Source organism: Primulina eburnea, chromosome 1 (genome assembly GCF_022965805.1).
Source record: "Primulina eburnea isolate SZY01 chromosome 1, ASM2296580v1, whole genome shotgun sequence".
Classification (NCBI taxonomy): domain Eukaryota; kingdom Viridiplantae; phylum Streptophyta; class Magnoliopsida; order Lamiales; family Gesneriaceae; genus Primulina; species Primulina eburnea.
This window is the reverse complement of record NC_133101.1, coordinates 52774480-52802033: the sequence shown is the minus strand read 5'-3', so window position 1 is coordinate 52802033 and position 27554 is coordinate 52774480. Positions and strand designations below refer to the sequence as shown.

The window sequence follows — 27554 nt, the reverse complement described above, 5'->3', positions numbered from 1 at the left end:
TATAGCAAGGTGCCATAACTTTGTACCGTTTTCTGTATCTCTCTAAGATCTGACGAGAGCTTAGTGGAATCGGGTACTATCTCCAGAAACTTGTTCTGAATCATAACTTTACCTGATATTTTACCTGAGGGTGCTGATGCTTCCCTTCCGGTTTCTGAGATCTAACAATAGGTAGATGCACTTGTTTATATTCCAAAATTTTGGAATATTCCTTGTAAATTATTATCCTTGAACTGAAGTTCGGATTCATAATTTTTTCGAAATTCTCCTTCTCTAACATTTAGTTACTATTATAATAATAAATATTGTGTTTGAAATAAATCAACCTTTCGCTCTGATACCATTTTCGGAAAGCGCGGGATCAATAGAATTAAAATAGAATTAAAGGGTATATTTGGCTTATTTATAAAATTTCTCACTCCAGGAGTTTGAGAAAAGATTTGGTGGTATTGGGGACTGACCACCAATTCCCCCAAAAAACTATTATTTTGGTTGTCTGAATTGTGATATCAAACTGTGATTGTTATTGTTACATTAACTGTTACTCATTTGTTGACTCAAGTTTGCAAGATTGTACATACTAATAGCTTTTGTATAGACAATATTTATTCAAATGTATATGTTATCGTATTGAGAAAAAAATTAAATCTAAAAAAAAATCCATGTTATTATTCCATCAGTCAACGATGTCCTCATGTGAGTTTCCGAGTTAATGTAGCAAGTAAATGCTGAGACAAATGATAACGAATCTGATTATTTCCAACAAATATTTAATTGACCGAGCCAACACACCAGGCTTGTCTCATGGAGTTTATATATGTATTATGGTTTGTAATTTATTACGTTAAGACGAATGATTTATCCAGTATATATCTAATGAATAGCTGTTGCTGAATAAAAAATATAAACAATTGAAAATGTGATCCAAATTAACTTTAATGAAATTATTGAACACCTCCAACTTCAGGAATATAAAAGAACTCATGCAAGAGATTAAAATCTCAACCACCTAAATTTTGGAACCATGCCTAGGAATTAAGAAACTTGGTCCTAACTAATATAATAATTTCAAAGTTAATAAAAGTGGGCTCAAATCAAATTAGAGCCTAACTACAGGGACCAAATTGAATTTACTCCAAATCACAAGGACCGTTTTACATTTTTATTTAATACTTTAATTTAATTGAGATTTTCTTTATAGATTTCCTCATTTGCACCTCATGTATACGTAATCGAAACAGTTAATTTAATCAGAATAAACAAAGCGCGTCGCGTCCGATAGGGAGTCGGTTGTGAAGGAAAAGAGACCAGAGCTCCCTGCAAGCAGAGAAAGCTCTTTTACTCTCTCTTCTTCACGTGAATCCCGGCTGATAACCGGCCACATTCTCACCGGAATCATATATTCGTGTCCCTAGTGCTTCCCTACACTTATTATACTTCGCTAACTCGTGCTTGGAACAATATACGTCTCTGGGAATGAGTAAAAAGGGATAGCCTGAGTGTACCGCGGTTCACATTTTCGGAAGTTGGGAGTGAAAGTTTGCTACCAAATTCTGTGATGATTTTCGAACTAGCTGCGGTGTCTGTTGTCAAGATTCCGCCTGTTTTTGCTGTCGTCCGATCTCGTTTTTCGAAGGTGATTGGTTAAATCGAATATCTCGTTGTGTATTTTGGAGTTCTTTTTGTCTGCTCCGTGTTTGCTACTTTTCTCTTTGATTTTTTTAATAAAGTGGTACTGTTTCAGGATAAAGTTCTGTTTTTTGGACTTACTGTTATCTTACTTTCCAAGATTAATCAAGGATAAAGATAAAGCTTTTTATTCGTAATTAAAAATTGCCTATTTTTTGGTCGGAGATGTACTTCAATATCAACTTTCTTTGTACGAATATGTTGCGAGATCCAATTGTGAGTTCCGGATGTTATTCACTGGAAAAGTGTCGCTACTTTGGTTCTAATTTTTCTCTTACTTTTGGATTCTATTTTTTTTGACATGAGGAAACTATCGGTTGTTTGATTCATTCCGTAATTGTAACTATGGATCTCATTATTTGTTCGGTGATTTACACTGGGTTGTTGGTCGTAACTCATTGATGTAAGATCCTCCTCGGAGGATATGTAAATGCTCTATTATTTAGCGATCTGTTATTTTCGTTACCCCCAGTCCCTCTCTCTCTCTCTGCATTAGAATGCAATTTATGTGCTGTAGGTTCGTCTAAAAGATTTGTCTTTATATTTCATTAAGCTCGTATTCTCTTTTCCTTGTATTTTTTGAATATTTGCAGTATGGATTTAGTAAATTCTGTATCTTGTACCGTTTTCCCTCAAATGATTTGCCTGGTTGTCTTTTGTTCCCTCTTATGTTTCTTTAATTTGATTTTTTTTTTTTTTGCAGGGAGGTTGGTTGCTCTAAGGGGGGAGGTGTTTGAAAATTTGCAAAAGTAGCTAAATTTGTATAGTTTTTTACTTCAAAACAGTAATCTTCTTACAAGAGGTACTTTACAGGCGGAGTGTCAACAATTTTTGTTCTTTCTGTCATCCTTGTCAAACTTTAAATTGTCGATTTTTGTGGTGGCTAACGCCAAGGAACATTCTATACCAGGTAGTGAGATGAATGGTATTCATCAGAATGTCGAAAATCACAGTTTTGAGAAATCGTTTCCAGGATGCTTGGGGAGAGTGGTGAACCTCTTTGAATTGAATGCAGGGGTGTCCTCAAACCGGATGCTAAGTGATAAACCCCATCGGGAAGGTTCAATTATTTGGATATTTTCCTACACTACATTTGTGTATTTCCTCATAGAAATGTTGCTGTCATGCATATCCATCACTTTTCTTTTTGAAAATGCTTTTGGCTTAAAATGTACTGGCAGATGTATGATAGTGTGACATCATGATACAGTTTCAATCGCTTACTGATTTCGGCATGTCAACTTTTCCTTTTGATGGTTTCCTTGAATTTTCCTTGTATTTTCTTCATTCAGGGATTAACTTTGATTTTTGTTTTCCCATTATTAAGCACACGCAAGACATTCTTGAATGATAATTTACTGGTTGCTGATTCTCAGGTTCCCCTCTCTCCAGAAGCAGATCAGATGTAACAAGAATGAGTCCATCAGGTGACCCAATGGAGGAGAAAGTGGTAAACTCTCGATATGATGTAATATTAAGTTCGAGTGACTTACATAACTTTGCCTACTCTGCTTTTCCGAGTTTCTTTAACACTGATTTATTTTGTCTTTGTGATACCTGCAGATTGTATCTGAAATTAGGACTTCACACGCAACCAGAAAATCCAATGGAACACCCATGAAGATGCTCATTGCCCAAGAGATGTCCAAAGATGTGGACTCGAAATGCGGTCCACCAAATGTGATTGCCAAATTAATGGGGCTTGACACTCTTCCAAGGCAGGAAACTGATGTATCTATGCAGAGAAACCATTCTAGAGGCCATTCTCGTAGTCATTCAGATACACCGATGTGTTACTGGGAGCAACAGAATGGATTCTTTCGCGACATAGAGCCACGTGAATATAAATATGTCTACGAAACATTACAGAAATCACCTCATAAAGGAAGATACGCTGAAACTTCAAATGACAAAAGGATGGCTCTTGTTCGTCAGAAGTTTGTCGAAGCAAAACGCATGTCTATGGATGAAAAACTTCGTCAGTCTAAGCAATTCCAAGATGCATTAGAAGTATTGAATTCCAATAAAGACTTGTTTCTGAAGTGCCTACAAGAACCAAATTCTATGTTTTCACATAATCTTTACAGTCAACCGTCCAATCCTCCTCCAGAGATAAAGCGTATCACTGTTCTTAGACCATCGAAAGTGGCAAATAGTAATGATTTTTCTGGTGCTGGGAATAGTGATGGAAAACAAATTAAAAATGGTGCTTTCGTTCTGCTGAATGGGTTGGAGAAAAGTCAACTGGTTAATTCCTCTCCAGCAAGGTGGAAGAATTATGAAAGTCCCTCACAAGCAACTCGAATAGTGGTTCTAAAGCCAAGTCCTGTGAAGTCTCATGATATTAAGGCAGATATTTGTCCACGAGTAGAATCACCAACTGTGATAAATGGTGAAGACATTTTGGGGGATGTAGAAGATGATGAAAATCAAGAATCAAGAAAAGTTGCAAAAGCAATCACACAGCAAATGCGTGAGAAACTTGGGAGGCATCACCATGATGAAGGCTTGATGTCTTCTGTGTTCTCCAATGGTTATGTTGGAGATGAAAGTTCATTTAATAAATCAGAAATTGAATACGCAGCTGGCAATCTTAGTGACTCGGAAGTCCTGTCACCTCTATCTAGGCACTCTTGGGATTATGTTAACAGGCTTGGAAGTCCGTTTTCAACTTCCTCTTTTGGTAGAGTATCCTGTTCCCCAGAGTCATCAGTATGCAGAGAAGCTAAGAAACGTCTTTCTGAAAGATGGGCCATGATGGCATCTAACGGGAGTTGCCAAGAGCAGACATATGCGCGAAGAATCTCGAGTACATTGGGCGAAATGCTTGCACTTTCTGAGACAAAGAAGGCAGCGATGCCGAGGGAAGTTAGCATTTCCAACAAAGAAAGCAAGGGTTCAAATTATCTGGCCGATAATGGACCAGAGCCTAATGAAATCACGAATCATTCGCCAAAGAATCTTATGCGGTCGAAGTCCGTTCCCGTTTCTTTTACTGAGTATGGAACCAGGTTAAGCACAAGCATATCAGTTCCTGATAAGGACAAAGCAGAAGCTCGAAAGGATGAGACGAAGAAAAGAATTGTTAAATCGTCATTCAAAGGGAAAGTGTCAAGTTTGTTTTTCTCGAGGAACAAAAAAGCTAGTCAAGATAAGTCCCTTGCATCTGATACCAAAGATGAATTTCACCCCAAAATTGTTCCTGAACAAGGCTGCAATAGACGTGAAGGTCTTACTGATGAAGGATTTCAACATTTTTCACCTACTTGGCCCAAGCTTTCTAATAAAACATCTTCCTCAAAGCAAGGTGGCGAGTTTGCTGCAACATGTCCTGAGGTACTTTCGTTTTTTGTTAGTGTCAGTGTTACAGTTACAGTTTATCTATCTTCTTTTTCTTCCGTAGCTTATTTGATGTTAAATTTGTGAAGTAAGAAGTCTTTTGTTTGGCTTTCTCTGTTCTTTCATCTAATTGTTAGATTAAGTGTTAAACATGCAAAATAAAAACCATTTTTTTATACCCTCTACATTCTTTTAGTTTCAGGAATTGTTCTTGTTTCCTGTGAAGTGAATTATCTTACTTGTGTAAATAGTTGCTGGTTCTGCACATACCAAGAATTGGTAATACTATTGTAGAGTTGTGATCTTCATGAGGATTGAATGTGAGGCAGATGATGATGGTTAAGAAAATCCTGGTTACGTTTTTAACCCCGAATTAGTATAATACATAATCAGCCTGGCTGCACAATGGCTGCTTGATCTTTTAAAGTTTAATTCTGGCTTACTTAGTTTTCAACGTAGAATTTGAATCAATATTGAATTTTATCAAGAGTTGAGGAATGCGTGTATTTGTTCTTGCTTGTATTTTGTGATCGGGTGATGTCTAATGGTCTAAACTTTATTTTGCCTCCTGAATTCGTGCTAGCGTCATTTAGGTTATTTACTATCAGGAAAACTTGAGAATATTGTTCATGAATTCTACATTTGCAGACCGGATTTTCCATGGAAAAGCCTGTCGCATCTGGAAACTCAGGTGAATATTTGGATCAACCGAGTCCAATATCTGTCCTAGATACACCCTTTGAAGAAGATGAGCATGTGGCATCAGTGTTTCCACATTATGTCAAGCCTGACAGACATGGTGAAATGCGTTGCCTGAAATCCACTTCAACTCTTTTGTTCTATATCAGATTTGTTAATAAACTAAAATTTTGTTTCTTTATGTTGCTTTTATTACAGGTGATGGGTTACCAGCCAATCCTGTTAGATTAAACTTGATTGACAAATCACCACCTATAGGATCCATTGCTCGCACTCTTTCATGGGATGATTCATGCATTGACACAGTCTCGAGATATTCCCCAAACCAATCTTTCTCTGGTCAAGGAACTGACGAAGAGAAACGAGAATGGTTTTTCTTTGTCAAGACACTATTATCTGTTTCTGATCTGCTAGGAGAGGTGCAATCGAACACGTTTTTAGCCAGATGGCACTCTCCTGATAGCCCGTTAGACCCATCGTTAAGAGACAAATACATAGACTTGAAAGACAAGGAGACACTGCATGAGGCCAAGCGGAGGCTAAAACGATCAACCCGAAAGCTTGTGTTCGACTGTGTCAATGCTGCTTTAGTGGAAATTGCTGGATATGGGTCAGTCTCGGGTCAAAGAGCCATTCCTTGCATTAAAGCCCACAATAGTGTATTGGGGAACACATCATTCACAATGCTGGACGAGGTGTGGAACAGAACTAATTTATGGTTATCTGGTGAGATCAAATGTGTTTCGGATGACTGTGTGGATGACAATAGCCTCATGTTGGAGCGAGTGGTGAGAAAGGAGGTTGTAGGCAAGGGATGGATCGATCATTTGACTTTGGAGGCTGATAATCTAGGGAAGGAGCTTGAAGGGAAGTTACTGGAAGAGCTTGTAGAAGAAGCAGTGGTTGAATTTACAGGTAGGGCGCAAGGCCAAACCATTCTTTGAACAACTTATAGTTTCATTTACTGTGTCCACAACTCTACTGTATGGTCCCCAGCCCTCCTGTGATGCAAATTGCTGCACTTAATGTGCATCCTTTCACTGTCAGGACCATTTCTGTTGTATATTGTTGGTATTCCCTTTTTTATAAAACACCAGAATGGTATAAAATTATTTATAAATATGAATATTGTATGTGTTAGATCTTCCGCACGGCACTCCCTTTATCATGAAATGGTCTATACTACTCTCTCTCTCTCTCTCTCGCTCGTTAAACCGTGAGTGGAATTTTTTTTAAGCTTCCTGTGTCCCCAGTTTTGTGTTGCTGAAATATGCTGAATTTTTTTTTTTTTTGCCCCAATTTCAAGCCTCTTAGATTCAGACACAGAAAAGATGAGTTGGGCACTATATATTCCTTGATCCCAACTTTGGAGGTCTAGATCGGATCTTCCATCACTTGTACCTTGTTTTCTAGTCATATACTGGCAGATGTCCACGTAAAACTTCTTTTATAGGTGGACATATTTCTCAAAAAAAAAATGCTTCACAATAAATTCGATAAAAAAAAAATCTATAATTAATTATTAATTCTTGGAGAGGAATGTTATGTAAAAGGTTAAATGCAATTTCTCAAAGGACAGAAAACAAAATTATGATCAGTTAAATTTTCTCCAGCTCGCAGTTCAAAGCAGTTGTATTGGGACATTCGAAAATTTTGTAGGCCCTCAAGTGGGAAGAAGAACTATTCACTTTTTGACCTCACATTTAATTTGCAGAGGGATAATAAATCACTGAAAGTCAATCGGAATAGGATTTTCGTGGAATGGAAACAGCTAATGACAGTGACAACCCAATTCACATGGGAATGAAATTATTGTATCTAGCAGTGATTCTTGTTTGCTCACCTCATTTTTTTTTACAAAATATGCATTAATTATTGACCAACCAAGAATGCACTCAACCAAACCTCTTATCTTCCAATATATATGTAAATATATAGATATAGATGACTGGGGCTAACCAAGAAAGATTCATTTTTTGGTTGTATCTTGAATTTTCCTGGATGGTTTTTCATCTTTTTTAAATTATGCGATGAAAAATTATATCATGATAATTATACTTTCATAAAAACCAATATAGTTCTAAAATGAACATATTAGGCATGCCTGCGTAAATCAGAAGTATTTCAACTAAAAAACACCAAAATTTAGAGTTGCTGCAACTTTCATGTTCTTCTATACACAATCCTTATCTGGCAGTGTTTCCTAGGACATAATAGTCACGATGCTTGATTTTTTCGGACAAAAATTTGAAAAAAATACCACTAGAATTACACAAGCAGAATTACATCAGTTCTTCGCAATTACATCAATATATTTATACACACATATATGTACACTCTCGAAGTTACCAAAAGTACTCAACAACACAGCCTTCTTGAATTACTTCACTTTTTGCAAAACATAAAAGGACTCTTAGCAACCATATTGTGCCAATCGACATGCACATATTCATTAAGCAAACAAAACACTCACGAAAGAACCATACAAACAAAAATAAAAAATAAAAAAATATCATAGATCACTTGTTAAGATAAGACAACAGGAGGTATTTCTGCTTCCTGTTTCCTTTAAGAGGGTTAGTGTCTTTGTTGATCGTCACACATCAGTGGAAGCGTTTTGGTTTGGTAAATCATTTTCTGTGCTACCACTATTTGATCCATACTGCAACAATGAAATTCATGTAGGGAATTGAAGTCAAGAACTATCAATGATGAATTAGCAGGAAACCGGTTAAATAGGATATGAAATACTGAGACAAACCAATTCAGAACTATTTAGAAATTTGAAAGAGCAAAAACGATGTGAAAATCTTTAAATGTATAAACTGGTAAATTAACTTCATTTGTAAGCAGCAGCAGAAACTGCAAGATATAACTTAAGAAATATTTCTTGTACAAGTAACCGTGGACTCGTTCGTTACCCCATGTTAAATGAAAAAAAAAAAAAACCACATTTTATTTGTAATTTTCTATATTACTTCGCCAAATTACTTTCAAAAGCCTCTCCTCAATTAGATTCAGGCCTGTCACTCCAGAATAAGAGGGCGATGATCATAATAAGACAGCTCCATTTATGAACTGTTTTGTTGCATGATTATTCGTTCGATGAGGGGCAGATCCTACTTTTCAACTAATCATCTCTATAGCCAAGCCTCAAAAGGATTGTCACAATTTCCTCCTCTTTTAAGCCACTTTCATCCTTGAGTTTTTCATCTTTTAAGTGAATGATGACAACCAACTCATGCAAACTTAGCTATTACATTCAAACAACCCACATGTCCAAAAGTCCTAAGAAATAACTAAATTTGACATAAGCACACAGTAACCCACATTAATGGTGGTATCGATACGGTCCAACATTATTGCTAACTGAAAACTTTATTAATTTACCTGATGCATGCAAATATATTGAGTTGTGATATAAAACGTGATTTTAAGTACAGTAACTTTTTGTGTAAAATGCAATGTTATGTTTGAATTTTCATTTTATTATAGTTACTTTTTTATTAAAAATAAGGGTGCTACAGAATGCGGTATTTCGGAAAGGAAATTTGATTTATTATAGAAATATAAAGATTGGTCACTGACAATCATTGACCTGGTATAAATAGTATAAATACCGACCTTTTTTCTCATCCTTGAACTCCAGATATAAGAATCACCCTTAGTCGATCCAGATGCTTGGCTTGAGTACGTATGAAGCAGTGGTTCCCTAGCTCTAGTCTGAGTACCATTATCCTCCTCAATATCATCGTCCCCGCTTCGATTGGATACCAAGTATCTGAGTATCACCGCAAAAAGTACAGAAAGTACCTGAAAAAGAAAAACAGGAATCGTATCTTCAACATCGAAAAGAATTCGACCAACAAAAATCATGCAGGCCCTGAAATAAAATGTGCTGATGAAAATCTATTCTAACTGCAGTTTTTGGAAACTTCAAAGCTGAAAAAACAGCCATTATAACACTTCAAACACTCAAAAGCACAGATATGTTGAGTTGGCAAAAATGAGTAGTAAAAGTAAAAAGATCATAACGAATTATAATATAATGCCCAATCTAATAGAATCATCCATTCATCGTATTGGCTCTAGCTCTAGAAGGAGGTGAATAATTTTTGCGATAATTTCATCATTTATTTATAACACGTATCTCTTCATCATTTCAGAGAGTGTCTCTTCATCATTTCAGAGAGGATCCTTGTGACTGAAAAAACCTAATTCATCGTGTCAACAAAATATAACTGGGTTAAATTTAAAACATTATAAACGCTCGAAAACTGAACATGCCTGGATTACAACAATAGCTATGCCAACCCACTCAAAGACATCAACATTGTCCTCTATAAAGGTGCGGAGACTGTCCAGTTCTCCAGTTGGGTCAAGTGGGAGGTCCTGAAAAAAATTATGTCAAAGATGAAGCAAGTAAAAGCATGTGAATCATCATACAAACATTAATAGAGAGTGTACGATCGGTAAGATCTATATTGTTGCTTTGCTCTTGGTTTATTTTCGCATTTGTGCTTTTTGCATGTTTCATTCTGAATATTGCATCAGGAACCGAAACAAGGTAACCCTCATTCTCAGGTTCCAGACGAGGATTAGCTAGACTTCTACATCATATATGGACATAGTTAAATAAGGAATGGCATGTCTCTACTTCCCACATTCACAGCGAAGGCAATCAAGCTGCTGATTAGCTTGCTAATACAGCTATTAATCACCAATCTTCTATGGTATTCTCTGGTGACTTTCTTCACAAGCTGGGCACCTATCTTCTAGAAGATAACATGAAGGCTTCACTTTAGTGTTTTTAGTTTTCTTCCCATTGAGTCTATTGAGCCCATTATGCAACCATTAAAATATCTGATTCACGTGAAAAACATCGTTTAGTGACAAAGCGACACTTGTCTTTGTTTCTTGAGTGATCAAATTGGATAAGTTTGTCTGGAGAAATGTTTGAATTTCTTTGCCACGAATAATTCACAGCCGTATTTTGTTTCTTGGTTTCATCATACAAATCCTTTCATTCAGTTTAACTTAGGATCGATAATTTCAATCCTAGTTATTAGATAATAGTTACATGGAAACTACATGGACTCAAATCCAGAGTCTACCACTTGAGAACCTAGCAACTCCCCATATTCAGTTGATAGATGTACCTTCTCCCAATGGCGATCCCGTGCAATAAAAGCCACCAAACCAGCTTCCAACAGAACAAATACTGTACTTAGCAACACATACTGACATTTTTATGCGGTCAAGGGTCAGCAATATCACGAGACTAAAATGGTTCAAAAGCATTTGAGCCACTTTAGACGAGATTTCTTAAAGAAAATGAGATAAACTAACACAACACACAGAATTAACCAGATGATTTCTACTCAATTCCCAGGGAGAAAAAGAGAATCCACATAGGCATCAATAAGTCAGAGCGTCGGTTTCAGTATTTGTAAAGTTTCAATCAGAATCCGACTTCACTCTAAATTTAAGAATTATCCCAATAATCAGTATGAAGATAAAAAAAAAATATGATATTTTCATTGAACTTCTCATGCGGGAGAGACCAAAAAAATAGATTCTACAAAAAGGATACAAAGCAAAGGCAGCAGCCATTGATCGATTCAGCTGCAATGTGACCAATGCAAGTTATACAACATACTAAAATTCCGATTCCCATAAAACCATATATAAACCTGTCACGAAATACATATACAGAAAAATAAATAAGGCGATCATGATTCCAAAAAACTAAACATAAAATATACAAGTAGAAAAAACAAATTCAAGATCTCGACAAATACATACTGGATTAACTATAAACAAAGTATGCGTACCATGGAGATGGAAGAGAGTGCAAACCCATGCGGAGCGCATTGTCGTCGAATGAAACGACACCATACGCAAAAATCATAGGATTGATGACATGAGCATCCAGCTCAACTTCAGAGTCACTGGGCGAAGGAGCTGGCGGAGGAAATTCGTCGCGGTGGTTCTGCCACTGGGTAAGCATGTAAGCAGAGTATATAACAATGGCGACACCTACGAAAGCCTGCAGAAAATTCAAGAATTTCAGAATGAATGACACGAATGTATGACACCATGGGGTTCGCATTGCAGATTTTCTCTCCCTTTCTGGGGGAGCCATTGGAGAATCCAAATTCAAAGAAAAGTGAATCTCAGGAACCCAATTCCACTTCGTAATTAAATTATTTTTTTTATTTTTCGCTTTTTTTCCGAGTGTGGACTGGATAAATTTCTCTCTCTCTTTCTTTTTCTTTTTTTTTTTAAGAAAGGAAATTTGTTTCTTGCGATGGCCGATGAGTCAAGACGCTGGCTTTTCTTGTCGCTTTCATTTGGAGAGAGGCAGAGAGAGAATATGCCAGCCAGATTCTCAACTGGACCCTTTGGAAACTATTGGGCCGTAATAAGCCCAGCCTGATTCTCAATTGGACCCTTTAGAAATTATTGGGCCTTAATAAGCAGCCAGATTCTCAACTGGACCCTTTGGAAACTATTGGGCCTTAATAAGCCCAGCCTGATTCTCAACTGGACCTTTTGGAAACTATTGAACCCAAAAAAAAAAAAATTGATTTTAAAATATAATCGGGGTTTTTTTAGAACGAAAATTTGAAAAAGTTGGATATATTTTTAGTAGTTTTTAAAAATAAATTTCTCGATGCAAATGTATAGATTTTTTTTATTATATGAAAAAAGCAAAACTAAATGAATTTTGGTTGGTAGTTAATACCGCTAGAAGCATATATATCCCATTTTTGTATTCATTTTATATATAATATTTAAATGAAATATTATAATAATTAGACTTAAAAAACAATCAAAAGTCAAGCAATGCCTAAGTATTATTTTCCAAGGGTAAATCCAAGAGTCAATATTTATTTGGCAAAAACTTGTGTGAGACGGTATCACGGTCGTATTTTGTGAGACGAACCTTTATTTGGGTCATCCATAAAAAAATATTACTTTTTATGCTAAAAATATTACATTTTTATTGTTAATATCGGTAAGGTTGATCCGTCTCACATGAGACTCACTCAATTTATTTTGGCTATGCGGGGCATCGATTTCGAAAGGAAAATAAATAATCAAATATGGCTGTAATTTACTAATAATTTTAGCAAGTGATAATACAGACGGGTTGCAGCAAGTTCACATGCTTAATGTTTTATAATCTTGATTTAGTTAAGGAAAAACTAAACTTTCTTTTTTCCATTTTTGTAATACTTCACATGCCACTAGGTACAAAATACAAATCTATATAATATATGTTAATGTTCTTGGCATGTGATGCATGCATATGTAAAAAAAAAATGAAATTAATATAATAAAACAATTATATAGATTATTTATATATGGTTTTTTATAATATCATGGTGCTGATAAATTTACGATGATAGACTTTTTTTCTTTGAATGACGAATTTTAAATAAATAAAGAAAAATTTTATATTGAACAAAAAGACGGATCATGAAAATAAAATTTGTGTCTGTGTGTTTGGATTCCAAGTTTAGTAATATAGATACATAGATATATTTTTATTATTTTTTTGAAATCCTATTCTAGAAAATGGGAGGACCGGAACCTGAGTCAATGACAAGAGAAAAACAATGTGAGATCATTAGAGCTAAAGCTCGGTCTCGATACATAGATATATTTAATAACAACAAAGCATAAAATAAAAAAAACATAGATTACGGAGCTATTAACGTAAATAATTAGTAATTTCAAACATGAAATTATTGGTTGATTAGTTGAATGAAATTTAGAAGGACGAGTAGAGTTGGTAATAAGTCGTCCAACTAAATTTTTTTTGGGGAAAGGAAAAGTCGTCCCCATTTAATTGTGTGTGAGTGATGCTCAGCTTAAAAACCAATTCAAATATAGAGGTCTAATGTAGCTAAAAACATATTGAGGCAGTTTTTTTAATAGATAAAATCGTATTTTTTTATAATGCATTTTAGTCTTCTTGCGATTTTGACTATTCATTATGTCAAATTTAGTTTTACTCTGCTATTTAAAAAAATAGTCATTTTTCGAAAATACTGTGACATTGATATGGAGATGACATGATGTCAATATGTGTAATCAGGGGCGGATTTAGTGTAGGGCGAATGGGGGTCACAGCCCTCCCAAAAAAATTAAAAAAATTTTAGTATATATTAATTTTTTTTAAACTAAATATATAAACAGATATATATATACATGGCCCTCCCAAAATGAATGATACGTCCATGTATCTCAGTGGCTAAAGTCAAATATAACGTTTGCTCCACCCGATTTCGAAACCTGATCCCTCTTTTTTTTTTGGCTTAGCGACGGTTGTGAGGGAAACCGTCGCAAAATCCGCGACGGTTTCTTATAACCGTCGCCAGATAGCGACGGTTGTTGAGAAAACCGTCGCAAAATAAACTAAGCGGCCCCCCAGTGTCGAAATTCTAGATCCGCCCCTGTGTGTAATTTTACGTCAGAACTCCCAATTAAAAAGATATACAAAATGGTAAAAAATTGAAAAATACAAAATAGTAGTTTTGACACATCTTTATCTGTATACTCATGCTTGTTGAATAAATAAAGTTCTTGAATATGCAAATAGTAGAAAGAATATGAGATGCTTATATGATGAGTATCATAAAACTCATATTTGGAATACTATATATTCTAAACAGTTCCTAGTCGATGTAGCCGACACTAAGAATGATAAAGGCCGCTCGAGTTTGAGACTAGTATCTACGATATGAGTATCATGTTTCATTGGTAGGGGACATTGTGATGTTTGAGCATGCAGATATGTACTCCTTATAGAGTGCACTGAACAACCCTCAACAAAGGACTTTCCAAGTGGTTCTCACTTATCAAGTGGAAACGTCATAGTTTATGGTTGTACACCATTAGTTCTTATGATCTGGGACAACATTGAGACTCTATATGCTAGCATTGCACTTTGACTTGTTTATTGACTCATATGGGGTTATCGGGTGGCAAGCTTGGGTGTTTTGTTAAAACATATATTAGTCGATGCATTGTAGTCGGGGATTCACCACTTACCTTCAAGTATAGATGTTCTATGTGTTCTCATATGTATGTAGTTTGAAATCTCTGTTTAGAGTGTTGGTGGTAATTAAGAAAGGGGTTTCTTAGATTTTCATTGATGCAACTACGACATGACACATAATATCGATTATTTGACAATTCTTGATATACCAATAGTTGTCGAATCGGTCGGGTTATATGATATGAAGGGACCGTAATGTACGATAATCATAATGGAATGGTTTTTACAGACACTATCATTTGATACATAGGGAATCATGTAAGCGATACTGTTAGGCGTTTAACATGATTGGTTTGGTACAATCAGAATTGAGTTCTGACGTTCTTATTATCAAGGAGTTGATAAGTAAGAATGAAGCGATTGAGGTATGCTCATATAAGAACATGTTTAGTAATGAATCACATTGAAATGTGAACCAACTGCTAGTTATATCAATGAACCATTGAGGGCCACACAAGTACTACCTTTCTAGATCCCGTTGAGAAGGAAATTAGTTCAACGTCTTGAACAAATTATAAAGGTGTTTATAAGCACAAGGAAAATTAGAAGTATAACTTCTACAAGGGAAATGTAACCTTTAATTTGTGGAAGTGTTCCTAAATTAAAAGTTGACCAAATAAATAATGTATTTGAAAATTATGATTTTCATAAACATTGTTATGGATTAAATTAAATTAATTCAAATGTTGAATTAATTAAATACTAGTGGACTTAGTAGAGTCCAAATAATTAAATTAATTCAAGTGTTGAATTAATTAAATAACATTGGTTCTTGTAGAGCCCAAATGCAAATAATTATTTAACTAATGAGCTCGAATAAATTCAAATAAGGTTTAATTGATCCCAAATGTGTTTGAGATATTAAATTAATAATCCATGAGCTTTGTAATTGTTACAAGCCCAAATAACATGCAAGGGAGGTGAAAAGTTGAGAGTCAAAATTTTCAAATTAAATACTAGCATGCCTTTGGAATACACAACACTTTTTACAAAAAAAAAAAAAAAACTTGCCTCCTCCTTCTCTCCATGTTGGCCGAATTTCTCTCTGTTTTTTCTCAAAATATTTGCTTCTTCATTTGATGAATTGATAGCAAAATTCTCAAAGAAAAATGCCTTACATTTTCTAGTGCAAATGTAAGGTGGTTCTAGCTTGTTGGTGGTGTGCTTGATATTGAGCAACGAATACTCCAAGGAAGCTTGTAGATTGTCTACCATTGAAGAACTAAGTTGTTTAACAACTTAGTTGGAGTCATAATCAATCTTTGTGATTGATAGGTAAAACCTTAAAAACACACTATGTATGATTTTTTGTTTGTTATTTGCTACACAGGGGTGCTCGTTTTTGCTATTGAAAATATGATTTTTGTAACTTCTGTTGCGTATCTGAGCACTCGTAACCGATCCCTTTTCATATCCCTCAAAAATTAAAGTATAATATTAATGTGTTTTGTCCTTTATTGATAGATTTGATTCTTTGCCAAATGAATCCCACTTTGAATATTCCATACTTACTGTCATTCATTTCATCCAAATGATTTCCTTTATTACCTCAATCACCACAATAAACTCTGCCTCTGTTGTGGAAAGTGATACCACATGTTCCAGATTTCACTTCCGAGTTACAACATTCCCGTAAAACTTAAACGCATAGCCTGGTAGTAACCTTCTTGCATCAAGACAACCAGCATAATCAACATCCACAAAGCCAATTACAGTTCTATCATTATCTTCTTGCTTTCTGTAAAACAGACCAACATGATATGACCCTTCAAAATAATGAAATATCCACTTAACAACTTTCCAATATTATTTCTCAGGTCTTCCCATATACCTTCTCACCACACTAATAGAATAAACCAAGTCCTAGCGTGTGCAATCATTACATATATTAGACTTCCCGCAAAATTATTGAAAGGGACATTTTCCATAAATTTCTCCTCCTCTTTTGTTTCTGCTGAATACTTTAAAGATAATTTGAACGTTGACTTAAAAGGAGTTATCACAGGTTTGGATAAATACATATTAAACGTTCTAAGCATCCTTTCAATGTAACTACATTAAGAAACATAAAGTATATACATGCACTTCTATCTCTTCTGATTTCCATCCCTAATATCTTCTTAGCAGATTCCATTTCCTTCATGTCAAACTCACTTTTGAGAAGTTCTTTCAATTGTGTAATCTCATTTTTGCTTTTGGAGGCAACTAGTATATCATCCACATAAAGTAAAAAAATAACTAATTGTGCCTCCATTTTCCCTTCTATGATAAACACAATTATCATAATCACATCTCAGAAAATTGTTCTTCAACATAAATGAATCAAATCTCTTATACCATCGACGAGGAGATTGTTTAAAACTGTACAAGGACCCTTTAGCGAGCAAACCTAGTAATCTTCAAGTCCTTTGATAAAACCCTGGGTTGGGTCATGTAAATCATTTCATCAAGTTCTCCATGTTAGAATGTTGTTCTTGCATCAAGTTTTTCGAGTTCTAGAACATCTTTAGTGACCAAGAAAAATTGCATCCTTATTGAAGTGTGTTTGACTACCAATGAGAATACCTCACATAGTCTCTTCCTTCACGTTGAGTGAATCATTTAGCCACAAGTCTAGCTTTATACCTAACACTTTCATCCTTTAAAACTCATTCTTTAAGTTTATACACCCATTTACGTCCTACAATATTCTTTTGCTCTTTTGGCTTATGAACCAATTTCCATGTGTTATTCTTGTGTAGAGACCTCAACTCTTCTTCAACTGAATCCCTCAATTTCCTAAATTTACACACTTCATAGCCTCGTTGTATGTTAAAAATTCTTCACCACATGTCTCAGTGGTTGTTGTGTGAGCAAAAGCTATACAATCTGCATGTGCAAATTTATTTGGTGGATTTACGATTCTTCTAACTCTGTCACTTGCCAAGATATTCTCATCATTTTTGTTCAAGACTTGGCAAGTCACTTTCCTTTTGATTTCTCTCACTCTACTTTTGTTGTGCGTATAAGTGTCCAATTTGTCTCTTGATTCGAGTGGTTTATCAGTCGTTTTTCTTGGAGCCCGAGAGTGATACATATCGTATTCCCTAAAGATTTCATCCTTATTGTTAAACAATTTAGGACGTCCATCTTCAATACACCAAAGCTTATACTTTTTTACTCCCTCTGGGAATCCGAGAAACATACATTAATACTTTGGTTCAAATTTTCCTCAATTTGTGTGAGCATAGGCCACACATCCAAAAACCTAAGGGGCTCTAGTGTTGGTTCGTGTCCTTACCACTTCTCCATTGAAGTTTTGAGGTCAATAGTTGTAGATGGGCTTTATTGATTACATACATTGCAGTAGCTGCAACTTTTTGCCCACAAATCCTTTGTTAAATTTGCACTAGACATCATGCACCTTACCTTTTTCCATAATTATCCTATTTAATCTTTTAGCCAATACATTTTGTTGATGAGTCATCCTCATTGTGTAGTGTCTCTCAATAACAATGTCTCTTGCAAAAATTATTAAAACCCTCACTAAAAAGTTCCAAAATCCAATCCATTATTTGTCCTTAATTTCCTAATTTTCTTCCCAGTTTGTGTTTCAACAAGGACTTTCCAGCCCTTAAATTTATGAATGCTTCATTTTTATTCTTCAAAATTAACACAAAAACTCTCCGAGAATAATCATCTACTATGGACGTAAATTACTTTGACCACTGTGAGATGGTTCCCTCGAAGGTCCCCCATAGATCACTGTGTGTGTATTAAAAAAATCCCTTTTTTAGTGTGTTTTGCAAATCTTAACCATTTCGCCTTATCATAGATGTAATGTTAACAAAAAATGATTTATATGACTTTGTCACAACCAAGTAAGCCTTGTTACTTAATTCCTTGAGTCCGCCTTCACTTATATGGGCAAGTCTTTTGTGCTAGAGTTGTGCATAAGGCACCTTCATCTCGCAACACTTTTATCTCTCACAATAATTTTTTGCTTGTAGTAAGTACAAGCCATTCTCAAGTATCCATTTCATCACAAGTGACCCTTTTGAAACTTTTATATAGGATCGTTTCTTGCGCTCGGGATAGTCTATTTTGAAATTCCTTTTTTTTAAATATAGAATTTCTTTTTATCTTTATGCTTAGACCCTGATTAGTCTTTTATCAAAAAAAAAATATACTTAGACCCTGATGAGTTCTTTGGATTTAATCACGTTTCTCAGATCGCCCACAAACATTCAATCTCCATAAGCTGAAATCATTTTTTTCCCGTAAACCTTTCTATATCAAAATTTTCAGAATTCATTTTGCGGTCACGGGGATTTAACGCCCCTACGTGAACTTGTCTATAGATAACAATTGTTACAAAACAATCTCTCAACTCAATAGATTACAGATCAAATGCAAGACGCGAAAACAAAATAAAAATTGCAAGTTTTTGAGAAATCAAATAGATTTATTCATCACAAAGAATTTTTAACTTTCTTAGATACAGCGTCATACAAGGTAACCAACTACAACCGCCGGTCAATACTTATTCTAGATGACCTCTGACTCTAGTTAACTTCACTATACACCACCTTCAACGCCCATGTATTTTCTACACATCTCCATTCCCTTTATGCACTTTATAGTATTCTTTGACCAATGCCGAAACATCTTTTAACACTCCAGGCTAATGCAATAGTTTACTAATCATACTAGCCACGTAAATTGTATCGGGTTTGTGTGTGACAAGATCACCCGATAAGGTGTTGTAGGGAGAATCGAACTTCTGACAATCGGTCAAATGCTCACTTACTCCATTAATACAGACAACCTCGACAACTGATAATGATTAAACATATACTGATGGATATAACCGAGTGATTACTGATCACACACTTCGCTTATAATTTATGGCAAAACTATAATCATCCTATGTTGCGGTTAGACCGATAATGTCACCTGAATTTGTTGCTCATAAACTAAGCATTGCACATTTATTTTGAAACATAATCAATCAAAATGACGTGAATTTTACGTACGTATATTTCTAAATATATGCAAAACTTGTACCTATTTCAAAATTACCTTTTTCACTTGTACGATTACACTAATTCCATACTTTTCGCGAGTTTAAATCAACGGTAAATTGGAGAAAAATGCATATGTCCTTGATTTTGTTATGATTCAGTACCCTTCTGTTTTTTTTTTTTGTGTGTTTTAGTACCTGATTAAATTCCAAATTACTTTTTAATACATTTTTTTGCGTTTTTACCTTTTTACCCTTTATTAATTAATAAAAATTAATAAAAAGCCCAAATTTTGCTGGTCCTGTTAATCTTTCTAATCGGGTACTCTCCTTCCCACTTCCAACTCTTCTCATCTGTGCCAGAAATTGTTGGTTTTTATTTCATTTTCCTACTAGCCATTTTAGTATTCGCAATTCTCCTTCATTATCCTTCGTTTGCACAATCTACCATAGTTTCCGCTGATGTATGTAATTGAATCTGGCCAAAAACCCGTCGCTCAAATTCGTACATCTAGGTAACGCAGCGTAGAAAAATCCTAGCCAATCCGAGTCCCTTCTAGCGCAAACCAGACGTCGCAGCAGCCATTGCCGTCTTATTTCCGTAAGCGTCGCAAAAACCAGATTTTGTGGGTGAAAGCAATTTCTGGGTATTAGCAGCTGAGGTAAGGAAGAGAAATTAGGCGCTTTAATTTCGGATTTCTGTGGAACTACGACCCTATAAAAGTAATAAAGGATGATTAAAGGATACACATTTCAATTGTCTTTTATTTATGATTAAATTTGTATTTGTACTGGTTTTTTTTTTTGCGTAAAATTATGATTTTTTCTTCAATCTCATTTTGGATAGACAAATGGATTTATGACGTATGTTCGTAATAGAATTGAAATTTGCGGAAAGAACCATCGGCCCCGTAAAAGACAGTGGAAAGAAGCTTGAATTTAAGACAGAGAGTTGGTCACTCAAACTGTATTTGCACGAATAAGGTTGAATGTGTTAGTCTAGAATATGGTTGGAATGATAGTTATGTGAGATTAGTGCGGCTTGTCAAAATGATTTTGTTTTAATTTATTTTAACAGAATGTGTTTTATTTGGTTTGACAGAAATGGATTGTTATTTGATATTAGTTTCCGCATGTAAGATCATTATCAATGTTTCGACATGTAAGATCATTATGTACTGTCGTGAGATATTTTTTTGAGATTGATTGTTTATGTTTTTAGCAACTTATTTGTCTAATTTCTTGAATTATTCGTGGCAATTTACCGTGTAATATTTTTTTTATGTGGATTAGAATGACGAAGACTAAAAAGATGAGTTAATCAAATACGGCTGATAATAATGTAGATATTGGTCCCTCTGTTAAAGAGGGTTACTCAAGGTGTTCGCCAACCAAGTTTTTAGCCGTGATGGAGCAATTGGTTCCTAGATTGGGTGAGTTACAATTGAAGAGGATAGAAGCTTCACCTCTAGCACCTTGGTTGAAGATCGAAAAGCTTTCTATAAGCACATCGAGAGTCTACTCAATGCTTAAACGCTTTGAAGTAGAGACATGCAACTTTTGTTTTGGAAGCAATATCAAGGTGCCATTCACTTCGAGGGAATTCTCTATCGTTATAGGGTTGGCGAGCGTTGGTCAACCCGTTAACCTGGATTTAAAGTTGGGTTCAAACTTCCTTGAGCGTCATTTCAAGGGGGTGAACTGTGTGCAGAGAAATGTCATAACAAAGAAGTTGTTTGATTTGGTCGGGAATGATCTTGAGATTGATGATTTTTTCAGATTTTTTATTTTGCTGCTTTTTAATTGTATTATATTTCCTATTAGTAATTTTGGAACACCAAAGTTTATTTTCCCATACTTGGACAATTTGGAAACTTTTTTTGGATATGGTCGGGGAGATGCAGCCTTTAGGTTTTTGCGTGATGAAATTGAAGACCATCTTGGATTCTCTTAAGTGAAAAAAAGGATAAAAAGTATATGGGAGATTGCATTGTTGGATTGATGGTATTATCTTTTTTATTTTTGAAGCTTATATATGTTATTGTTGGTTGTAGTAAATGTTACTCATTTTATTTGTGTCGGCTTGGGTGTATGAAAGAGTTCCTATGCTTGGTGAACCGCGTGTTTTACATTGCTTTCCTCGTTTATTCAAGTGGGTAGAGAGCAAGATTCCCGTGAATCCTATAGGGGCAGAGGCTGCTTTAATGGCTGTGAGATCGAACAAGGTTTGCGCAATTTAATCTATATCATCCTATACTTTTGCGTACATGTTTTAATAAAAATAAAAATTTGTCTTTATTGTTGTTAGATTGTGCCGATCAAACCATTTGAGGAGGAAAAAAACTTGTTGATGATACAGAGAGGATTGTTGAGGTAAACATTTGTATTTGATGATAGTCTATTTTTTAATGGTATGCTATTTAATGAATTTCCATATTTAAAGATCACTCATATTTTCAGGTTCAGTCTCGATACAATGATTCAGAATTGTTGGAGCATATAAAAAGGCTTGAAAATGAGATTAAAATGTTGAAGGAAAAAAATGAAGTGGTTGAAGATGATACAACCCAATTTGTCTTCAAGGATGCGACACATATGTATGATGAAGGTCATACCGAGCAAGATGTGGATGGACATGTTGATGATGTAGTTGAAAGTTTGAATGAAGTGGTTGAGAACAAAATGAAAACGGAGACAGAAGACAACGTTAAAGTGGAGAGTTATGCGAGAGTGTTTGTGGACGAAGTGGAAATTAACACAAATTCTGGAGACAACGTGCACGTAGGTACTGACATTGGAGAAGGGAAAGAAATGATTATTTTTAATCCAAAATCATCGATTGTGAAGACGGTTCAAAAAAGAACAGATCGGCTGAAAAAGAGAAAACATCCTGACTATTTGACACCTCCTAGTACGACCCCAAAGCGCAAGAGAAAACAAGAATCATCACTCGTATTGGATCTGGTAATTTAAAATTCATTTGTTTGGCAATAGCTAAAAATAATTTATATTTTGTATGATTTGTTAAGCATTAAATTTTGTTGATGAATTTTGTGTTTGCATATTTTCTGTTTTTATATAGGATGATATTGATGTTAAAGGTATAGCTGAAAGTGCTGTAGAGGAATCTTTGCAGGAGTTCTGAGGAAGACGTGACTATGATGGTCATGATCAGATATCAAAGGAAGAGAGAGACATAATTGAAAAGTACTTATGCGGGGATATTTTGGGGTAAAAAGATCTTGTTTTTTTAAATTATGGCGACAACATAATTTGTCATTTTTTGTTTGTTTGAATTGTTATGTTTGTTATTTTGTCTTTGTAGTGGTGTAGTTTGGCAAGATGATGACGTGATATTGCATGGGCACGAGTTGCTGCTTTGTTAGTTTGGCAGCGAACTACGATCTGACCTTATTCATGCCTATTTCAATACTTTGAGCAATAGAAAACATAAATATGGGCATGACATCTACTGCATGTCTCCCAATGTGCAGGTAAAATTGTTTTGATCTTAAGTAAATAATATTTTTATGAAAATGATAGCTAACAATATTTTTAAAAATTTGCATAGATTAACGTGATTCGGATGCTCGAGAAAATGAAGCAGAAGAGGGTCAAAGATAAAGATTTTTCTGAATTTACATCACAGTTGGACGGAAGTACATTGAGCAAGTTGTCTGAACTGAACAAAGAGGTTCTAGAACGCTGTAAGCACATAATTTTCCCGATTAGTTACAGAGCACATTGGATCTTGCTCGGGTATACTCGAGGCGATCAGTATTTCACACTAAGGGATTCTCTTAATGGTCCTGTTTACAAAGGTGCAGCCAAGAAAATTGTAAGTCGGCTACGAAAAAAATTGTTTTAAACAAAAGTGCACAACACACATATTTTATGAATTTTTGGAAAACTAATATTGATTGAAATGCTTTTTCAGGCCAAATTTATGTCTGGATATCTTTGGAATGTGAAAAATTGTGATGTTGGCAAAGGTGAAGTGATTGCGTTAAAATGTAGGCAACACAGAAATGATTTGAATTGTGGTGTTTATGTTTGTCTATGGGGTGAATGTTTTGCTAGAGATAACCCGACATTTTGGAATGAAGAATGGAATACTTCAATGGAAGGATATAGAGCTCGGATTGCTTTGGCGATTTTGTCTGATGAACGAGGCTTGTTCAAAGGTTTAAAATGATTTGTCCATGAAATATTTGTAATGATAATAAACCACAACTCACAACACATATGAAATTATCAGTGAACAAAGCAATTTATTGATTAAGACATAATCACTTCTTATTGATTAAGACATAATCACTTCTTAACACATCTACAAATTGCAATTACAAACACATAATCCGATGTTTTTTTCAACTTCATACACTTTTCCAATCTCACTAAAGCAATCCAGTATTTACATAGTCAATCTCACTGAAGCAATTGAACAGATTCATTGTTGGTTTACAAAATTGTCATGCCTTCAACGCACGATAACGTCTTACCATCACGTCAAAACAACCAAAAAAAATGGATACCATAAACGTAATGGTCCAAAAGGTCGGTTAATTCAAGAAACAACACCAAATATATTCACAAAATGCCATCACATCTTGTAGTTTTTTTGAACAACCTCCCAGCAGCTTTCTTGTTCTAATACTGGCCTGCAATAAATTAAAATTATTAAGACAACGATTAGGAATTTTAAAAATAAATTATATTACAAAAATTATGATAATTGCAGTCAACGATATAGTATTAATGTCTATGTCAATCAAACCAATTATGCCACCGGTTCTTTGCAAGTTCGTCTATTATGCCCTCGCCCATGACATCTCCCATACGTTGTCACACGTTGTTCAACTTGAGAAGGTATCCGTTTAGTCCTTCTACGTCCTGGCTGGCTACGGGTTGTAGGAGCATAAATGGTAGGTCCATCATTCAGATAGCCCCCACTCATGTCATATGTTGGAATTGGATTTATGATTCTTTTATAAGCTTGGCGGTACATGTTGATCTTAAAATATCCATCACAGAATTGATAAACCGACAAAGACTTTGATTCTATGCACGAGCAAACATGTTTGCACGGTAGCCTGTAGATCTGCCAATATCGACATGAACAACGACATGCATTCAAATCCACTGAATAACTTTTGTCCCCATCTATCACCTCAAACAGAGCTCCACATGACTTGTGCACCTTTAAGGTTCGAGATTGACTATATGCAATTGACACATCCTTCTCCATTCTTGGACTTAGTTCTCCGGTCATCTCCAATGTTTTTTCTCGTCTTTTGTGCATCGTGGTTGAAAGGATCGGTGAATCGGGTGAAGAGTGTTTAGAAGGGGGGGTTGAATAAACACTGCTCGATTAAAATAATTCTTCGACAAACTGATTTCAGTTGTATTAAGAACTGAATCTAAAATATTCTTTCGGTCAACAACAATTAGTTAAACTGAATAAACAGTTGCAGAAAACTAACTGACTGAAAAATAGAGTATTTAACTTAAAATAATAACTGAAGGTAATAACAACACAATTTGTTTCTGGATGTTCGGAGACTTGAATAACTCCTACGTCACCCCTTCTATCACGCAGATATGATTTTCACTAAAAGACTTTGATCAAATACAAATCAGTGTACTGACCCACTTCAGTTTGGACTTATCACTTTGCCAATACTGAAACTCTTAGCATACAACACTTTTACAGATCGTAACTGATCTTAGCACAATTTAGAAATTCTATCAATCTATTACAAAATGCTATGAAAGCTCAAGAGCGTAGTCTAGAATACAACTGATAAAAATGATAAGCGTGAGCTTGATTTCTGAGTGTGAGCGGATATTTTTGCAGCGTAACAGCAAGTAAGATAACTGAGAATGCGATACTGCTTCAGCTGCTGCCTTCGACTATTTATAGGCTTCCCTCTCAACGGTAACATTAAAGATATTTGAATATTCTAACCGTTGATTACCACGTCGATATATCCTGACAATAGTACACTGTTTATTTCTGAAATGCGGTGAGCCACTACCAGTTGCAGATGGCTGTACTATATGTCGTTTGTCGCTTTCAACTGATGACGTGTACAGCTGAGAGATCAGCTAGTAAAGATCAGTTGACGATGAAATATACTTTTGAAGCGATCAGTTGACTGATGACGTGTTCAGTTACGTCGATCAGTTAGTCCAATTCAGTTGCTAGAATCAGTTGGTCAATCTTTTGTCAAACGCCGGAATTTCGTTTCCAACAGTGGTCATTATTTGAATTCGTATATTATCTATCATACCCACAATGGGTAGATATCGCGCTGCTTTTACCCAGTTGTTCCAGCTTTCAACAATATTATTATTAACGACACCCCATCGCTCACCCAAAAACATAGAATTGTCCCAATTTTCTGGGGACACACTCACAAAAAACTCTTGGGCGAGTGGCATCGAATCGATTATGCTTTTGATATGTTGCGTGAACTCATGTCTTGATGGGGTGTATGTAGCTTTCTTCAAAACAGAAGACCAATGTTTCTTGTTATGGAGAGGATACCTCCGCAATACCTACAAAATTTAAATTTAAAAACATTCAAGATAATAACCAACTGAAAATAAAAAAAAAAGATGGCTAAATTTTTTAAAAATCAAAATAAGGCAAACCTGCTTGACAAAGTTATCAACCAGATGTCTTAAACAATAAGAATGTTTACTACCAAGGAACACATACTGAATAGCTTTGACAAGTCCAGGATGTCGGTCTGAGAAAAAAGTGTAGCTACGGAATATCATTACGTATTGGGATGCCAAGACATGTTTTAACTGGTAGCAAAACCATTCCCAATTAGAATCGTTTTCTGCATCAACAACTGCATACGCAAGTGTAAAAATATCATCATTCGCATCCTTTGCCACATCGCCTAATAAACATCCTTTGAACTTGTTCTTAATGTGAGTTCCATCCAAAAATATTAATGGCCGACAACCAGTAACAAAACCAACAAGACATGCGTGAAAACAAATGAATAACCGTCTAAATTTGTCATCGAATCAATTTCACATTCAATAAAACTCCCAGGATTTGTTTCTTTAACAGCATGACAATACCATCGTAATTTATCAAACGACCCCTTATCAGTTCCATGAATATCATGTAGTGCCATCTCTTTACCCGTCCAAACTTTATGATACTCAAGTTCTACTCCATAATCTCTTTCAATGTCTTTCAGCATTGTACATGGGCGATATGATGGCTCTCCCCTTAACTTCTCCTTCACAACATTAGCTACCCAGGATGAATCAGCTTTAGGGTGACCTCTATTCCGCAAATTATCATCCCCACAACTATGACTTAGGTTGCACTTTCTTATGCCGAATGAATTGTCCGCTTTATGTTTGGAGGCATAAATTTTCCACTGACAATTCTCTTTGCTGCAAATAACTAAGATCTTACCACTTTCGTTTCTCTTGTAAATAAAAGATCTTCTAGTGGCAAAAACATAATTTTTAAGACAAATTCTGAATTCGGCTGCATCTTTAAATTTTTGCCCAACACAACGTATGCAATGAATCCAAGCATCAATAGAATTGGTTAAAGTGCCAACGTCAATATCATCAACTCTCTCAGAACAAACTTCATCACCAAAATCAAACCTAACCATTTTAATACAAATCAATAAAATACATCAAGAAACACATCAATATTCTTTTACATAATTTAAATTGAACTATAAAATATAACAAACAATTATCAAGTATTTC

At 35.2% G+C, this 27554-nt stretch overlaps 3 protein-coding genes across 9 annotated transcripts; 2 read left to right on the top strand and 1 right to left on the bottom strand.

Moving 5' to 3' along the window:
• The first annotated feature begins 1235 nt into the window (after positions 1-1235).
• Positions 1236-6874, top strand: LOC140830960 (uncharacterized). Of its 3 annotated transcripts, none has more exons than XM_073194562.1 (7): positions 1236-1636; positions 2393-2491; positions 2600-2749; positions 3066-3157; positions 3253-5025; positions 5677-5827; positions 5926-6874. In XM_073194562.1, the coding sequence occupies exons 3-7, from the start codon at positions 2608-2610 to the stop codon at positions 6669-6671; spliced, it is 2904 nt and encodes a 967-aa protein (XP_073050663.1). In that variant the 5' UTR covers positions 1236-1636; positions 2393-2491; positions 2600-2607; the 3' UTR covers positions 6672-6874. The 3 variants fall into 3 exon arrangements, with proteins under 3 accessions (XP_073050663.1, XP_073050681.1, XP_073050674.1); XM_073194580.1 differs by having other exon boundaries at positions 1237-1636; positions 3066-3139; XM_073194573.1 differs by lacking the exon at positions 1236-1636 and adding an exon at positions 1930-1948.
• Positions 6875-7977: 1103 nt separating this feature from the next.
• LOC140830951 (tetraspanin-18-like) lies at positions 7978-12015 on the bottom strand. Its single transcript, XM_073194550.1, has 6 exons — positions 11562-12015; positions 11321-11420; positions 10887-10967; positions 10015-10119; positions 9352-9540; positions 7978-8389 (listed from the first exon to the last, which is right to left on the bottom strand). Exons 1-6 carry the CDS (start codon positions 11870-11872, stop codon positions 8324-8326), a joined length of 852 nt encoding a protein of 283 aa, XP_073050651.1. The 5' UTR covers positions 11873-12015; the 3' UTR covers positions 7978-8323.
• An 8099-nt stretch (positions 12016-20114) lies between these two features.
• On the top strand, positions 20115-23999 carry LOC140830933 (uncharacterized). 5 transcript variants are annotated; one of them, XR_012117721.1, is made up of 8 exons: positions 20115-20400; positions 21093-22024; positions 22108-22172; positions 22260-22763; positions 22882-23006; positions 23125-23293; positions 23371-23637; positions 23737-23820. XR_012117721.1 is itself a non-coding variant. In XM_073194538.1 (8 exons), the coding sequence occupies exons 5-8, from the start codon at positions 23276-23278 to the stop codon at positions 23987-23989; spliced, it is 450 nt and encodes a 149-aa protein (XP_073050639.1). In that variant the 5' UTR covers positions 20115-20400; positions 21093-22024; positions 22108-22172; positions 22260-22763; positions 22882-23275; the 3' UTR covers positions 23990-23999. The 5 variants fall into 5 exon arrangements, 2 of the variants coding, with proteins under 2 accessions (XP_073050639.1, XP_073050620.1); XR_012117719.1 differs by having other exon boundaries at positions 22882-23030; XM_073194538.1 differs by adding an exon at positions 23880-23999 and having other exon boundaries at positions 22882-23293; positions 23737-23791.
• Positions 24000-27554: the final 3555 nt, after the last annotated feature.

Bases quoted from the DNA above. Each gene is read 5' to 3' on its own strand.
- LOC140830960 (XM_073194562.1), top strand. From the start codon at position 2,608: ATGAATGGTATTCATCAGAATGTCGAAAATCACAGTTTTGAGAAATCG. The intron at 3,158-3,252 runs GTAATATTAAGT...TGATACCTGCAG, and splicing joins TGGTAAACTCTCGATATGAT to ATTGTATCTGAAATTAGGAC. The intron at 5,828-5,925 runs GTGAAATGCGTT...CTTTTATTACAG, and splicing joins TGTCAAGCCTGACAGACATG to GTGATGGGTTACCAGCCAAT.
- LOC140830951 (XM_073194550.1), bottom strand. From the start codon at position 11,872: ATGGCTCCCCCAGAAAGGGAGAGAAAATCTGCAATGCGAACCCCATGG. The intron at 10,968-11,320 runs GTATCCTTTTTG...TAAAAATGTCAG, and splicing joins ATGGCTGCTGCCTTTGCTTT to TATGTGTTGCTAAGTACAGT. The intron at 9,541-10,014 runs GCATGTTCAGTT...TTTCTTTTTCAG, and splicing joins TAGCTATTGTTGTAATCCAG to GTACTTTCTGTACTTTTTGC.
- LOC140830933 (XM_073194519.1), top strand. The intron at 23,638-23,736 runs GTAAGTCGGCTA...ATGCTTTTTCAG, and splicing joins AAGGTGCAGCCAAGAAAATT to GCCAAATTTATGTCTGGATA.